Source organism: Oncorhynchus kisutch, linkage group LG18 (assembly GCF_002021735.2).
Source record: "Oncorhynchus kisutch isolate 150728-3 linkage group LG18, Okis_V2, whole genome shotgun sequence".
NCBI lineage: Eukaryota > Metazoa > Chordata > Actinopteri > Salmoniformes > Salmonidae > Oncorhynchus > Oncorhynchus kisutch.
In genome coordinates, this window is record NC_034191.2 from 79,311,540 (window position 1) to 79,325,675 (window position 14,136).

Genomic DNA, 14,136 nt, shown 5'->3' on the forward strand with positions numbered 1-14,136 from the left:
GGATCATGTCTCTGTCAATTCGGAATCTGACAAGTGAGTTCGAAGAAGAGGATGAGATTGACCCTCTGCCAGCCCCAGGCCCAGCCCATCAGCAACCAGCCACAGGACCAGCCCGTCAGCAACCAGCCACAGGACCAGCCCGTCAGCAACAAACTCATCAGCAGCCTGCAGGAGGAGAAATATGGATGTCAATTATTTGAATTTTTATTGAATGGTCAAGGAACGAGCCACCCCGCATGGACGCCAATGTGATAAGGATGTAACCAGGGCCGACACGGATGGAATGGTCAAGGAACGAGCCACCCCGCATGGACGCCAATGTGATAAGGATGTAACCAGGGCAGACACGGATGGAATGGTCAAGGAACGAGCCACCCCACATGGACGCCAATGTGATAAGGATGTAACCAGGGCCGACACGGATGGAATGGTCAAGGACGAGCCACCCCGCATGGACGCCAATGTGATAAGGATTTAACCAGGGCCGACACGGATGGCGGTGACTCATCTGCAGGACATAAGGTCTTCTTTTCAACTGTTCATCCCAGACACCATTCAGAAAACTGGACTAATTTGGAGGGATGGTGTGTTTTTGGAGAGAGGTGGAAGGAGATGGACCAAACTCATTTACATGCCTACTTGGGGTTTCTTATCCTTGCTGGTGTTTTCAGATCCAATGGGGGAATCCCCAGAATCCCCGTGGGATGCAGAAACTGGCAGAGAACTTTTCAATGCAACAATGTCGCTGGAAAACATCCACATTATTTCCAGGATTATCCAATCATGTTATTGGTCACATGGTTAGCAGATGTTATTGGTCACATGGTTAGCAGATGTTATTGGTCACATGGTTAGCAGATGTTATTGGTCACATGGTTAGCAGATGTTATTGGTCACATGGTGAGCAGATGTTATTGGTCACATGGTGAGCAGATGTTATTGGTCACATGGTGAGCAGATGTTATTGGTCACATGGTTAGCAGATGTTATTGGTCACATGGTGAGCAGATGTTATTGGTCACATGTTTAGCAGATGTTATTGGTCACATACACTTGGTTAGCAGATGTTATTGGTCACATACACATGGTTAGCAGATGTTATTGGTCACATACAATTGGTTAGCAGATGTTATTGGTCACATGGCTAGCAGATGTTATTGGTCACATGGTTAGCAGATGTTATTGGTCACATACACATGGTTAGCAGATGTTATTGGTCACATGGTTAGCAGATGTTATTGGTCACATACACATGGTTAGCAGATGTTATTGGTCACAGACGCATGGTTAGCAGATGTTATTGGTCACATACAGCGAAATGCTTGTGCTTTTAGTTCCGACCGTGCAGTAATATCTAACAAATAATCTAACAATTTCACAACAACTACCTCATACAGTGTAAAGGAATGATTAAGAATATGTACATATAAATATATGGATGAGCGATGGCCGAACAGCATAGGCAAGATGCAGTACATGGTATAGAGTACAGTACATATGTATATGAGATGAGTAATGTAGGGTATGTAAACATTATATAAAGTGGCATTGTTTAAGTAACTAGTGATACATTTATTACATCCAAATATTAATTATTTAAAGTGGCTAGAGTTGAGTCTGTAGCAGCCACTCAATGTTAGCAGCCACTCAATGTCTGCAGCAGCCACTCAATGTTAGTGGTGGCTGTTTAACAGTCTGATGGCCTTGAGATAGAAGCTGTTTTTCAGTCTCTCGTTCCCAGCTTTGATGCACCTGTACTGACCTCGCCTTCTGGATGATAGCGGGGTGAACAGGCAGTGACTCGGGTGGTTGTTGTCCTTGATTATATTTTTGGCCTTCCTGTGACATCGGGTGGTGTAGGTGTCCTGGAGGGCAGGTAGTTTGCCCCCGGTGATGCATTGTGCAGACTTCACTACCCTCTGGACAAGCTTACGGTTGTGGGCGGAGCAGTTTCCGTACCAGGCGGTGATACAGCCCGACAGGATGCTCTTGATTGTGCATCTGTAAAAGTTTGTGTGTTTTTGGCGACAAGCCAAATTTCTTCAGCCTCCTGAGGTTGAAGAGGCGCTGCTGCGCCTTCTGTGTGGGTGGACCAATTCAGTTTGTCTGTGATGTGTACGCCGAGGAACTTAAAACTTACTACCCTCTCCACTACTGTTCCATCGATGTGGATAGGGGGGTGTTCCCTCTGCTGTTTCCTGAAGTCCACAATCATCTCCTTTGTTTTGTTGATGTTGAGTGTGAGGTTATTTTCCTGACACCACACCCTTTTGAGGGCCCTCACCTCCTCCCTGTAGTCCATCTCGTCGTTGTTGGTAATCAAGCCTACCACTGTAGTGTTGTCTGCAAACTTGATGATTGAGTTGGAGTCGTGCATGGCCACGCAGTCATGGGTAAACAGGGAGTACAGGAGAGGGCTGAGAACGCACCCTTGTGGGGCCCCAGTGTTGAGGATCAGCGGGGTGGAGATGTTGTTTCCTACCTTCACTACCTGGGGGGCGGCCCGTCAGAAAGTCCAGGATCCAGTTGCACAGGGAGGGGTCGAGACCCAGGGTTAATGACGAGTTTGGAGGGTACTATGGTGTTAAATGTTGTAATCGATGAACATCATTCTTTTGGGTTAGGGCAGTGTGCAGTGTGATTGTGATTGCATCATCTGTGGACCTATTGGGGCGGTAAGCAAATTGGAGTGGGTCTAGGGTGTCAGGTAGGGTGGAGGTGATATGGTCCTTGACTAGTCTCTCAAAGCACTTCATGATGACGGAAGTGAGCCAGCTTGTCTGCACATGCTCTGAGGACGCGGCTAGGGAGCCTTGCAAGGCGTAACAGTTTAAATGTTTTACTTAAGGTGAAGGAAGAGCCCGCAGGTTTTGGTAGCGGGCCGTGAAGGGGTATTGTCCTCAAAGCGAGCAAAGAAGTTGTTTATTTTGTCTGGGAGCAAGACGTTGGTGTTGGCGACGGGGCTGGTTTTCTTTTTGTAATCTGTGATTGACTGTAGACCCTGCCACATGTCTCGTGTCTGAGCGGTTGAGTGGCGACTCTACTTTGTCTCTACTGACGCTTAGCTTGTTTGATTGCCTTACGGAGGTAATAGCTACACTGTTGGGTTTCGGTCATATTTTCGGTCGCCTTGCCATGATTAAAAGCAATGGTTTGCGTTTTCAGCTTTGCGCGAATGCTGCCATCAATCCACGGTTTCTGGTTGGGGAAGGTTTTAATAGTCACCGTGGGTACAACATCACCGATGAAATTGCTAATAAACTCGCTCACCGAATCAGCGTATACATCAATGTTGTTGTCCGATGCTATCCTGAACATATCCCAGTCCACGTGATCAAAGAAATCTTGAATCGTGGAATCAGATTGGTCGGACCTGTGTTGAACAGACCTGAGCAAAGCCATTTCCTGTTTTTGTTTCTGTCTATAGGCTAGGAGCAACAAAATCTTTGGAGTCTTTGTATGCTTTGTATGCGTCGCGGAAGTTAGAGTAGCAATGATCCAGAATTTTGCCAGCCCGGGTCGCGCATTCGATATGCTGATAAAATTTAGGGAGCCTTGTTTTCAGATTAGCCTTGTTTAAATCCCCAGCTACAATAAATGCAGCCTCAGGATGTATGGTTTCCAGTTTATATAGAGTCTATTGAAGTTCTTTCAAGGCCGTCGAGGTATCTGCATGGGGGGGATATACACGACTGTGATTATGATCGAAGGGAATTCTCTTGCTAGATATTGCGGTTGACATTTGATTGTAAGGAATTCTAGGTGAACAGAAGGACTTGAGTTCCTGTATGTTGTTATGATCACACCACGACTCGTTAACCATAAGGCATACACCCCCGCCTTTCTACTTACCAGAGAGATGCTTGTTTCTGTCGGCGCGATGCATTGACTCTGATAACGTATCCCGAGTGAGCCATGTTTCCGTGAAACAAAGAATGTTACAATCTCTGATGTCTTCTTGGAAGGCAACCTTTGCTCAAATTCCGTCTACCTTGTTGTCAAGAGACTGGACATTGGCGAGTAGTATAATCGGGAGCGGTGAGCGATGTGTTTGCCTACGGAGCCTGACCAGAAGACCACTCCGTCTGCCCCTTCTGCGACGGCGTTGTTTTGGGTCGCCGGCTGGGATCAGATCCATTGTCCTGGGTGGTGGTCCAAACAGAGGATCCGCTTCGGGAAAGTCGTATACCTCCACGCCGTGGAGAACGTTCTGCTGCCTGCAACATCCTCCAGCATGACCGGTTTGGCGGTGGGTCAGTCATGGTGTGGGGTGGCATTTCTTTAGGGGGCCGCACAGCCCTCCATGTGCTCGCCAGAGGTAGCCTGACTGCCATTAGGTACCGAGATGAGATCCTCAGACCCCTTGTGAGACCATATGCTGGTGTGGTTGGCCCTGGGTTCCTCCTAATGCATGACAATGCTAGACCTCATGTGGCTGGAGTGTGTCAGCAGTTCCTGCAAGAGGAAGGCATTGATGCTATGGACTGGCCCGCCCGTTCCCCAGACCTGAATCCAATTGAGCACATCTGGGACATCATGTCTCGCTCCATCCACCAACGCCACGTTGCACCACAGACTGTCCAGGAGTTGGCGGATGCTTTAGTCCAGGTCTAGGAGGAGACCATCCGCCACCTCATCAGGTGCATGCCCAGGCGTTGTAGGGAGGTTATACAGGCACGTGGAGGCCACACACACTACTGAGCCTCATTTTGACTTGTTTTAAGGACATTACATCAAAGTTGGATCAGCCTGTAGTGTGGTTTTCCACTTTAATTTTGAGTGTGACTCCAAATCCAGACCTCCATGGGTTGATCATTTTTGTGTGATTTTGTTGTCAGCACATTCAACTATGTAAAGAAAAAAGTATTTAATAAGAATATTTCATTCATTCAGATCTAGGATGTGTTATTTTAGTGTTCCCTTTATTTTTTTGAGCAGTGTACATTTAAAAAAAAAACTACTGCATAGATTCCTAAGAACGTGAAGCGAGGCGTCCATCTCTGTCGATGCCAAATCTCTCTCCCACTTTGATAGCTGAGACACCAGACCAGCTCGGCGGCAGAGAGACAAGCTAGCTACAATCAGGTCGTTGTAGAGAGACAAGCTAGCTACAATCAGGTCGTTGTAGAGAGACAAGCTAGCTGCAATCAGGTCTGTGTGGGACAAGTGGGTGGACCGCCTTCCCCTGTTTTACAACCCTGGGCCCAACGTTACTGTTGATGAGCAGTTTATGCCATTTAGGGGCCGCTGCCCGTTCAGGCAGTACATACCGTCTAAACCCGCCAAATATGGAATAAGATCTGGGCTGCCTATCAGGCTGCTTCATCATATGCGTGGAACTTGTAAGTTTATGTTTGAACTGAGGGATTGTCAGGACTATGTAGTACAGTATAGAGCAATGGGGGCTGGTGAGGGGAGCTATAGGAGGACGGGCTCATTGTACTGGCTGGAATTGTAGGGACCGACGCTGGAGTAGAGAAGAAGGTACGGGGAGTCAAACATTTAATCAGGAACAGACATGGAACAAGACAGGAACAAGACAGGAACAGACATGGAACAAGACAGGAACAGACATGGAACAAGACAGGAACAGACATGGAACAAGACAGGAACAGACATGGAACAGACATGGAACAAGACAGGAACAGACATGGAACAGACATGGAACAAGACAGGAACAGACATGGAACAAGACAGGAACAGACATGGAACAAGACAGGAACAGACAGGAACAGCGTCTCTGCACATGGGTATTAAAGGACAATCAATGTTGAAGCTGCGGAACAGAGCGGAGATTTAGGGGAGGTAATGAATAAAATCAAATCCAATGTATTTATATATCCCTTCATACATCAGCTGATATCTCAAAGTGCTGTACAGAAACCCAGCCTAAAACCCCAAACAGCAAGCAATGCAGGTATAGAAGCATGGTGGCTAGAAAAAACTCCCTAGAAAGGCCAAAACCTAGGAAGAAACCTAGAGAGGAACCAGGCTATGAGGGGTGGCCAGTCCTCTTCTGGCTGTGCCGGGTGGAGATTATAACAGAACATGGCCAAGATGTTCATAAATGACCAGCATGGAACAGAGCGGTGGAACAGAGATTTAGGGGAGGTAATGACAGAGGTGATTGAGTCCATGTTGGTAAAATTATGATTAAATGACTGAACAAATCATTTTAAATGGAAACTAAACTTATACTCTGTTTTATTATATCTGACTAACAATATGAGTTCATAAGAAGGGATTGTGTGACACGGACAAGGAGTAATTAAAGTTAATGAACACCATTCCAACTAGGAAGAAACTAATGAGTTGGGGACTGTGTAAACAGATAAGGAAGTTAACCTATGGTTGAACCTACGGAACTGAGCTCTGGGGTTTTAAGATAAGACAGTGAGTGCATTCCAAGGTTTCTGTTAATTAGAACTGTGAGCTCAGTGGTGATCGATAATGTTGAGGGGTCAAAAGCTACCTGGGAGTGTGTTAGTAAGTTAGAATGAACTTTTCACCTTACTTTGTCCCGGTCGAGAGGAGGGGATTCTGTTAAAGCAATGAAATGACGTCATGATCTGTATATAAACTGTTGCTCGTGGTTAAGTGGCAGCGCGCTCCGAGAATAAATTCTGTTACCTATTATTGAAAGACTGGTCTGCGTCTATTTTATGCAAAAAAGAATCTTATAAATTCTCATAAAATAGACTAAGGGTTTTCAATTTATGAAAGCACATTGGCATAATTAAATTACACTAACAGTCCAGGTGAGTCCAATAATTGCTGATGCGCGTAATGAGGGGAGCAGGTGTGCGTAACGATGGTGACAGGAGTGCGTAATGCTTAGCAGCCTGGCGCCCTCGAGCCCCAGGGAGGGAGAGCGGAAGCAGGAAGCAGGAAGCAGGAAGCAGGCGTGACAGGTATGGAATAAATGCAGCGGTATGAAACACATCAAATGTATGGAAACCACATGCTTTTTTCCCCCCCATTCCAGCAATTACAATAAGCCCGTCCTCCTATCCCTCCAGCCTCCTCTGAGATTGAGAAAGGTCTGTAACACTGAATGTTGCCAGCTCTTCATAGAAGGATGCTTTTGCCTGTTAGTTTCACTGGTGCAGTCCTCTTAATGAGGTAAACGGTACATGTTTCAGAGGATGGGAATTAGAGCTTTAGAACGTGTCCCAAATTGTACTATTCCCTTTTTTTTTTTACAAGTGCACTACTTTTGACCAAAAACCCAAATAGGGAATAGGGTGCCATTTGGGACACATGTTATGTTCAGTTCTCCCCAGGAGGAAGCTACTCCTTAATTAATGTGTTGGTCAGGGAAAGTCTTATCAGCTGAAGGACATAAAATGCTAATGTGTTGATGACAGAAAACAATCTTTGGCAACAAAATAAAATAAATGCTTAATTATTGAGCTAGAATGAAAGTTGTTCTTCTGTTCAATGCGCACATTGAGCTAGCTAAACAACATTGAGCTAGCTAAACAAATCAAATTGAATTAGTCACATACACATGGTTAGCAGATGTTAATGGTCACATACACATGGTTAGCAGATGTTATTGGTCACATGGTTAGCAGATGTTATTGGTCACATGGTTAGCAGATGTTATTGGTCACATACACATGGTTAGCAGATGTTATTGGTCACATACTCATGGTTAGCAGATGTTAATGGTCACATACACATGGTTAGCAGATGTTATTGGTCACATGGTTAACAGATGTTATTGGTCACATACACATGGTTAGCAGATGTTATTGGTCACATACACATGGTTAGCAGATGTTATTGGTCACATACACATGGTTAGCAGATGTTATTGGTCACATACAAATGGTTAGCAGATGTTAATGATCACATACACATGGTTAGCAGATGTTAATGGTCACATACACATGGTTAGCAGATGTTAATGGTCACATACTCATGGTTAGCAGATGTTAATGGTCACATACTCATGGTTAGCAGATGTTATTGGTCACATACACATGGTTAGCAGATGTTATTGGTCACATACACATGGTTAGCAGATGTTATTGGTCACATACACATGGTTAGCAGATGTTAATGATCACATACACATGGTTAGCAGATGTTAATGGTCACATACACATGGTTAGCAGATGTCAATGGTCACATACTCATGGTTAGCAGATGTTATTGGTCACATACACATGGTTAGCAGATGTTATTGGTCACATACACATGGTTAGCAGATGTTATTGGTCACATACACATGGTTAGCAGATGTTATTGGTCACATACACATGGTTAGCAGATGTTATTGGTCACATACACATGGTTAGCAGATGTTATTGGTCACATGGTTATCAGATGTTATTGGTCACATACACATGGTTAGCAGATGTTATTGGTCACATGGTTATCAGATGTTATTGGTCACATACACATGGTTAGCAGATGTTAATGCGAGTGTAGTGAAATGCTTGTGTTTCTAGTTCCGACAATGCAGTATTTTTTTTATTTAATTTTACCTTTATTTAACCAGGCAAGTCAGTTAAGAACATATTCTTATTTTCAATGACGGCCTGGGAACAGTGGGTTAACTGCCTGTTCAGGGGCAGAACGACAGATTTGTACCTTGTCAGCTCGGGGGTTTGAACTCGCAACCTTCCGGTTACTAGTCCAACGCTCTAACCACTAGGCTACGCTGCCGCCCCTCGTTGGTAATAACCAACGAGTAATCTAACCTGACAATGGCGTTGAGCTGTTGGGGATACTGGAGGACTGGCGTTGAGCTGTTGGGGGAACTGGAGGACTGGAGTTGGGCTGTTTGGGGTACTGGAGGACTGGAGTTGGGCTGTTGGGGTACTGGAGGTTTGGAGTTGGGCTGTTGGGGTACTGGAGGACTGGAGTTGGGCTGTTGGGGTACTGGAGGACTGGAGTTGGGCTGTTGGGGTACTGGAGGACTGGAGTTGGGCTGTTGTGGGAACTGGAGGAGGGAACCACTGCCCTACATAGTGCACTAGTAGTACACTACTAGTGAGTGAGAGTGAGAGAGAGAGAGATATCTACATTAGGTATCTCTCACAGACCAGACAGACAGCTGTGATCTGTATTAGGTTTCTAACAGAATCTGTAGAGTGACAAATTGAATGCTGCGGAGACACACGAAGATGTCAATAAAAAATCTATTTGATGGAGAATGATTGCATTCCCACTGGTCGTCATTGATCATTGATCATCACAACAGACCAGTTGAAGCTGTAACCCATTTCATTTATGGGTCAGGTTGTCTCTGAAGAGCACTGTCTGAATTCAGGAGACAGACAGGGAGAAAATGAGACAAGATAGCGAGCAGATCCTATATCTAACAGCAGATCCTATATCTAACAGCAGATCCTATATCTAACAGCCGATCCTATATCTAACAGCAGATCCTATATCTAACAGCAGATCCTATATCTAACAGCAGATCCTATATCTAACAGCAGATCCTATATCTAACAGCAGATCCTATATCTAACAGCAGATCCTATATCTAACAGCAGATCCTATATCTAAGAGCAGATCCTATATCTAACAGCAGATCCTATATCTAACAGCAGATCCTATATCTAACAGCAGATCCTATATCTAACAGCAGATCCTATATCTAACAGCAGATCCTTCCTATATCTAACAGCAGATCCTATATCTAACAGCAGATCCTATATCTAACAGCAGAACCTATATCTAACAGCAGATCCTTCCTATATCTAACAGCAGATCCTATATCTAAAAGCAGATCCTATATCTAACAGCAGATCCTATATCTAACAGCAGATCCTATATCTAACAGCCGATTTATTTATTTTTATTTCACCTTTATTTAACCAGGTAGGCTAGTTGAGAACAAGTTCTCATTTGCAACTGCGACCTGGCCAAGATAAAGCATAGCAGTGTGAGCATACAACAAAGAGTTACACATGGAGTAAACAATTAACAAGTCAATAACACAGTAGAAAACGAAGGGGGGGGTCTATATACAATGTGTGCAAAAGGCATGAGGAGGTAGGCAAATAATTACAATTTTGCAGATTAACACTGGAGTGATAAAAGATCAGATGGTCATGTACAGGTAGAGATATTGGTGTGCAGAAGAGCAGAAAAGTAAATAAATAAAAACAGTACGGGGATGAGGTAGGTGAAAAGGGTGGGCTATTTACCAATAGACTATGTACAGCTGCAGCGATCGGTTAGCTGCTCAGATAGCTGATGTTTGAAGTTGGTGAGGGAGATAAAAGTCTCCAACTTCAGCGATTTTTGCAATTCGTTCCAGTCACAGGCAGCAGAGTACTGGAACGAAAGGCGGCCAAATGAGGTGTTGGCTTTAGGGATGATCAGTGAGATACACCTGCTGGAGCGCGTGCTACGGATGGGTGTTGCCATCGTGACCAGTGAGCTGAGATAAGGCGGAGCTTTACCTAGCATAGACTTGTAGATGACCTGGAGCCAGTGGGTCTGGCGACGAATATGTAGCGAGGGCCAGCCGACTAGAGCATACAAGTCGCAGTGGTGGGTAGTATAAGGTGCTTTAGTGACAAAACGGATGGCACTGTAAAAGCAGATCCTATATCTAACAGCAGATCCTTCCTATATCTAACAGCAGATCCTATATCTAACAGCAGATCCTTCCTATATCTAACAGCAGATCCTTCCTATATCTAACAGCAGATCCTTCCTATATCTAACAGCAGATCCTTCCTATATCTAACAGCAGATCCTATATCTAACAGCAGATCCTATATCTAAAAGCAGATCCTATATCTAACAGCAGATCCTTCCTATATCTAACAGCAGATCCTTCCTATATCTAACAGCAGATCCTTCCTATATCTAACAGCAGATCCTATATCTAAAAGCAGATCCTATATCTAACAGCAGATCCTATATCTAACAGCAGATCCTATATCTAACAGCAGATCCTTCCTATATCTAACAGCAGATCCTATATCTAACAGCCGATCCTTCCTATATCTAACAGTAGATCCTGTCCATTTGCAGATCCTATGTCCAACAGCAGATCCTATATCTAATAGCACGCAGTAGTCTACACACACGCAAATGCAGCAGCACGCATGCACACACGCATCAGCACAAGAGTATACACAAACACACACACACACGCACACACACACACAAACACACACACAGTTGGGCTGTTGGGGGTACTGGAGGACTGGAGTTGGGCTGTTGGGGGTACTGGAGGACTGGAGTTGGGCTGTCGGGGGTACTGGAGGACTGGAGTTGGGCTGTTGGGGGTACTGGAGGACTGGAGTTGGGCTGTTGGGGGGTACTGGAGGACTGGAGTTGGGCTGTTGGGGGTACTGGAGGACTGGAGTTGGGCTGTTGGGGGTACTGGAGGACTGGAGTTGGGCTGTTGGGGAACTGGAGGACTGGAGTTGGGCTGTTGGAGGTAATGGAGGACTGGAGTTGGGCTGTTGGGTTACTGGAGGACTGGAGTTGTGCGGTTGGGGGGTACTGGAGGACTAGAGTTGGGCTGTTGGGGATACTGGAGGACTGGAGTTGGGCTGTTAGGGGTACTGGAGGACTGGAGTTGGACTGTTAGGGGTACTGTAGGACTGGAGTTGGACTGTTAGGGGTACTGGAGGACTGGAGTTGGACTGTTAGGGGTACTGGAGGACTGGAGTTGGACTGTTAGGAGTACTGGAGGGCTGGAGTTGGACTGTTAGGGGTACTGGAGGACTGGAGTTGGGCTGTTGGGAGGACTGGAGTTGGGCTGTTGGGAGGACTGGAGTTGGGCTGTTGGGGGTACTGGAGGACTGGAGTTGGGCTGTTGGGGGTACTGGAGGACTGGAGTTGGGCTGTTGGGGTACTGGAGGACTGGAGTTGGACTGTTGGGGGTACTGGAGGACTGGAGTTGGGCTTTTGGGGGTACTGGAGGACTGGAGTTGGGCTGTTGGGGGAACTGGAGGAGGGAACCACTGCCCTACATAGTGCACTAGTAGTACACTACTAGTGAGTGAGAGTGAGAGAGAGATATCTGCGTTAGGTATCTCTCACAGACCAGACAGACAGCTGTGATCTGTATTAGGTTTCTAACAGAATCTGTAGAGTGACAAATTGAATGCTGCGGATACACACGAAGATGTCAATAAAAAATCTATTTGATGGAGAATGATTGCATTCCCACTGGTCGTCATTGATCATTGATCATCACAACAGACCAGTTGAAGCTGTAACCCAGGTCATTTATGGGTCAGGTTGTCCCTGAAGAGCACTGTCTGAATTCAGGAGACAGACAGGGAGAAAATGAGACAAGATAGCGAGCAGATCCTATATCTAACAGCAGATCCTATATCTAACAGCAGATCCTATATCTAACAGCAGATCCTATATCTAACAGCCGATCCTATATCTAACAGCAGATCCTATATCTAACAGCAGATCCTATATCTAACAGCAGATCCTATATCTAACATCAGATCCTATATCTAACAGCAGATCCTATATCTAACAGCAGATCCTATATCTAACAGCAGATCCTTCCTATATCTAACAGCAGATCCTATATCTAACAGCAGATCCTTCCTATATCTAACAGCAGATCCTATATCTAACAGCAGATCCTATATCTAACAGCAGATCCTTCCTATATCTAACAGCAGATCCTATATCTAACAGCCGATCCTATATCTAACAGCCAATCCTTCCTATATCTAACAGCAGATCCTATATCTAACAGCAGATCCTTCCTATATCTAACAGCAGATCCTATATTTAACAGCAGATCCTATATCTAACAGCAGATCCTATATCTAACAGCAGATCCTATATCTAACAGCCAATCCTTCCTATATCTAACAGCAGATCCTATATCTAACAGCAGATCCTTCCTATATCTAACAGCAGATCCTATATTTAACAGCAGATCCTATATCTAACAGCAGATCCTATATCTAACAGCAGATCCTATATCTAACAGCAGATCCTATATCTAACAGCAGATCCTATATCTAACTGCAGATCCTTCCTATATCTAACAGCCGATCCTTCCTATATCTAACAGTAGATCCTGTCCATCTGCAGATCCTATGTCCAACAGCAGATCCTATATCTAATAGCACGCAGTAGTCTACACACACACAAATGCAGCAGCACGCATTCACACACGCATCAGCACAAGAGTATACACAAACACACACACACACACACACACACACACACACAAACACACACACAGTTGGGCTGTTGGGGGTACTGGAGGACTGGAGTTGGGCTGTTGGGGGTACTGGAGGACTGGAGTTGGGCTGTTGGGGGTACTGGAGGACTGGAGTTGGGCTGTTGGGGGTACTGGAGGACTGGAGTTGGGCTGTCGGGGGTACTGGAGGACTGGAGTTGGGCTGTTGGGGGTACTGGAGGACTGGAGTTGGGCTGTTGGGGGGTACTGGAGGACTGGAGTTGGGCTGTTGGGGGTACTGGAGGACTGGGGTTGGGCTGTTGGGGGTACTGGAGGACTGGAGTTGGGCTGTTGGGGGTACTGGAGGACTGGAGTTGGGCTGTTGGGGGTACTGGAGGACTGGAGTTGGGCTGTTGGGGAACTGGAGGACTGGAGTTGGGCTGTTGGAGGTAATGGAGGACTGGAGTTGGGCTGTTGGGTTACTGGAGGACTGGAGTTGGGCGGTTGGGGGGTACTGGAGGACTAGAGTTGGGCTGTTGGGGATACTGGAGGACTGGAGTTGTGCTGTTAGGGGTACTGGAGGACTGGAGTTGGACTGTTAGGGGTACTGGAGGACTGGAGTTGGGCTGTTGGGAGGACTGGAGTTGGGCTGTTGGGAGGACTGGAGTTGGGCTGTTGGGGGTACTGGAGGACTGGAGTTGGGCTGTTGGGGGTACTGGAGGACTGGAGTTGGGCTGTTGGGGTACTGGAGGACTGGAGTTGGACTGTTGGGGGTACTGGATGACTGGAGTTGGGCTTTTGGGGGTACTGGAGGACTGGAGTTGGGCTGTTGGGGGAACTGGAGGAGGGAACCACTGCCCTACATAGTGCACTAGTAGTACACTACTAGTGAGTGAGAGTGAGAGAGAGATATCTGCGTTAGGTATCTCTCACAGACCAGACAGACAGCTGTGATCTGTATCAGGTTTCTAACAGAATCTGTAGAGTGACAA

General features: G+C 45.9%; 1 protein-coding gene across 1 annotated transcript in view; it reads left to right on the forward strand.

Annotated features, from left to right (window-relative positions):
* Positions 1-211: 211 nt before the first annotated feature.
* The window catches only part of LOC109881669 (uncharacterized protein C8orf34 homolog), a 175,576-nt gene continuing 161,651 nt past the window's right edge, over positions 212-14,136 (forward strand). Inside the window, exon 1 of the mRNA XM_031795317.1 lies at positions 212-463. Coding sequence (XP_031651177.1) covers positions 212-463 — 252 coding nt within the window. The remainder of the gene's footprint in view (positions 464-14,136) is intronic.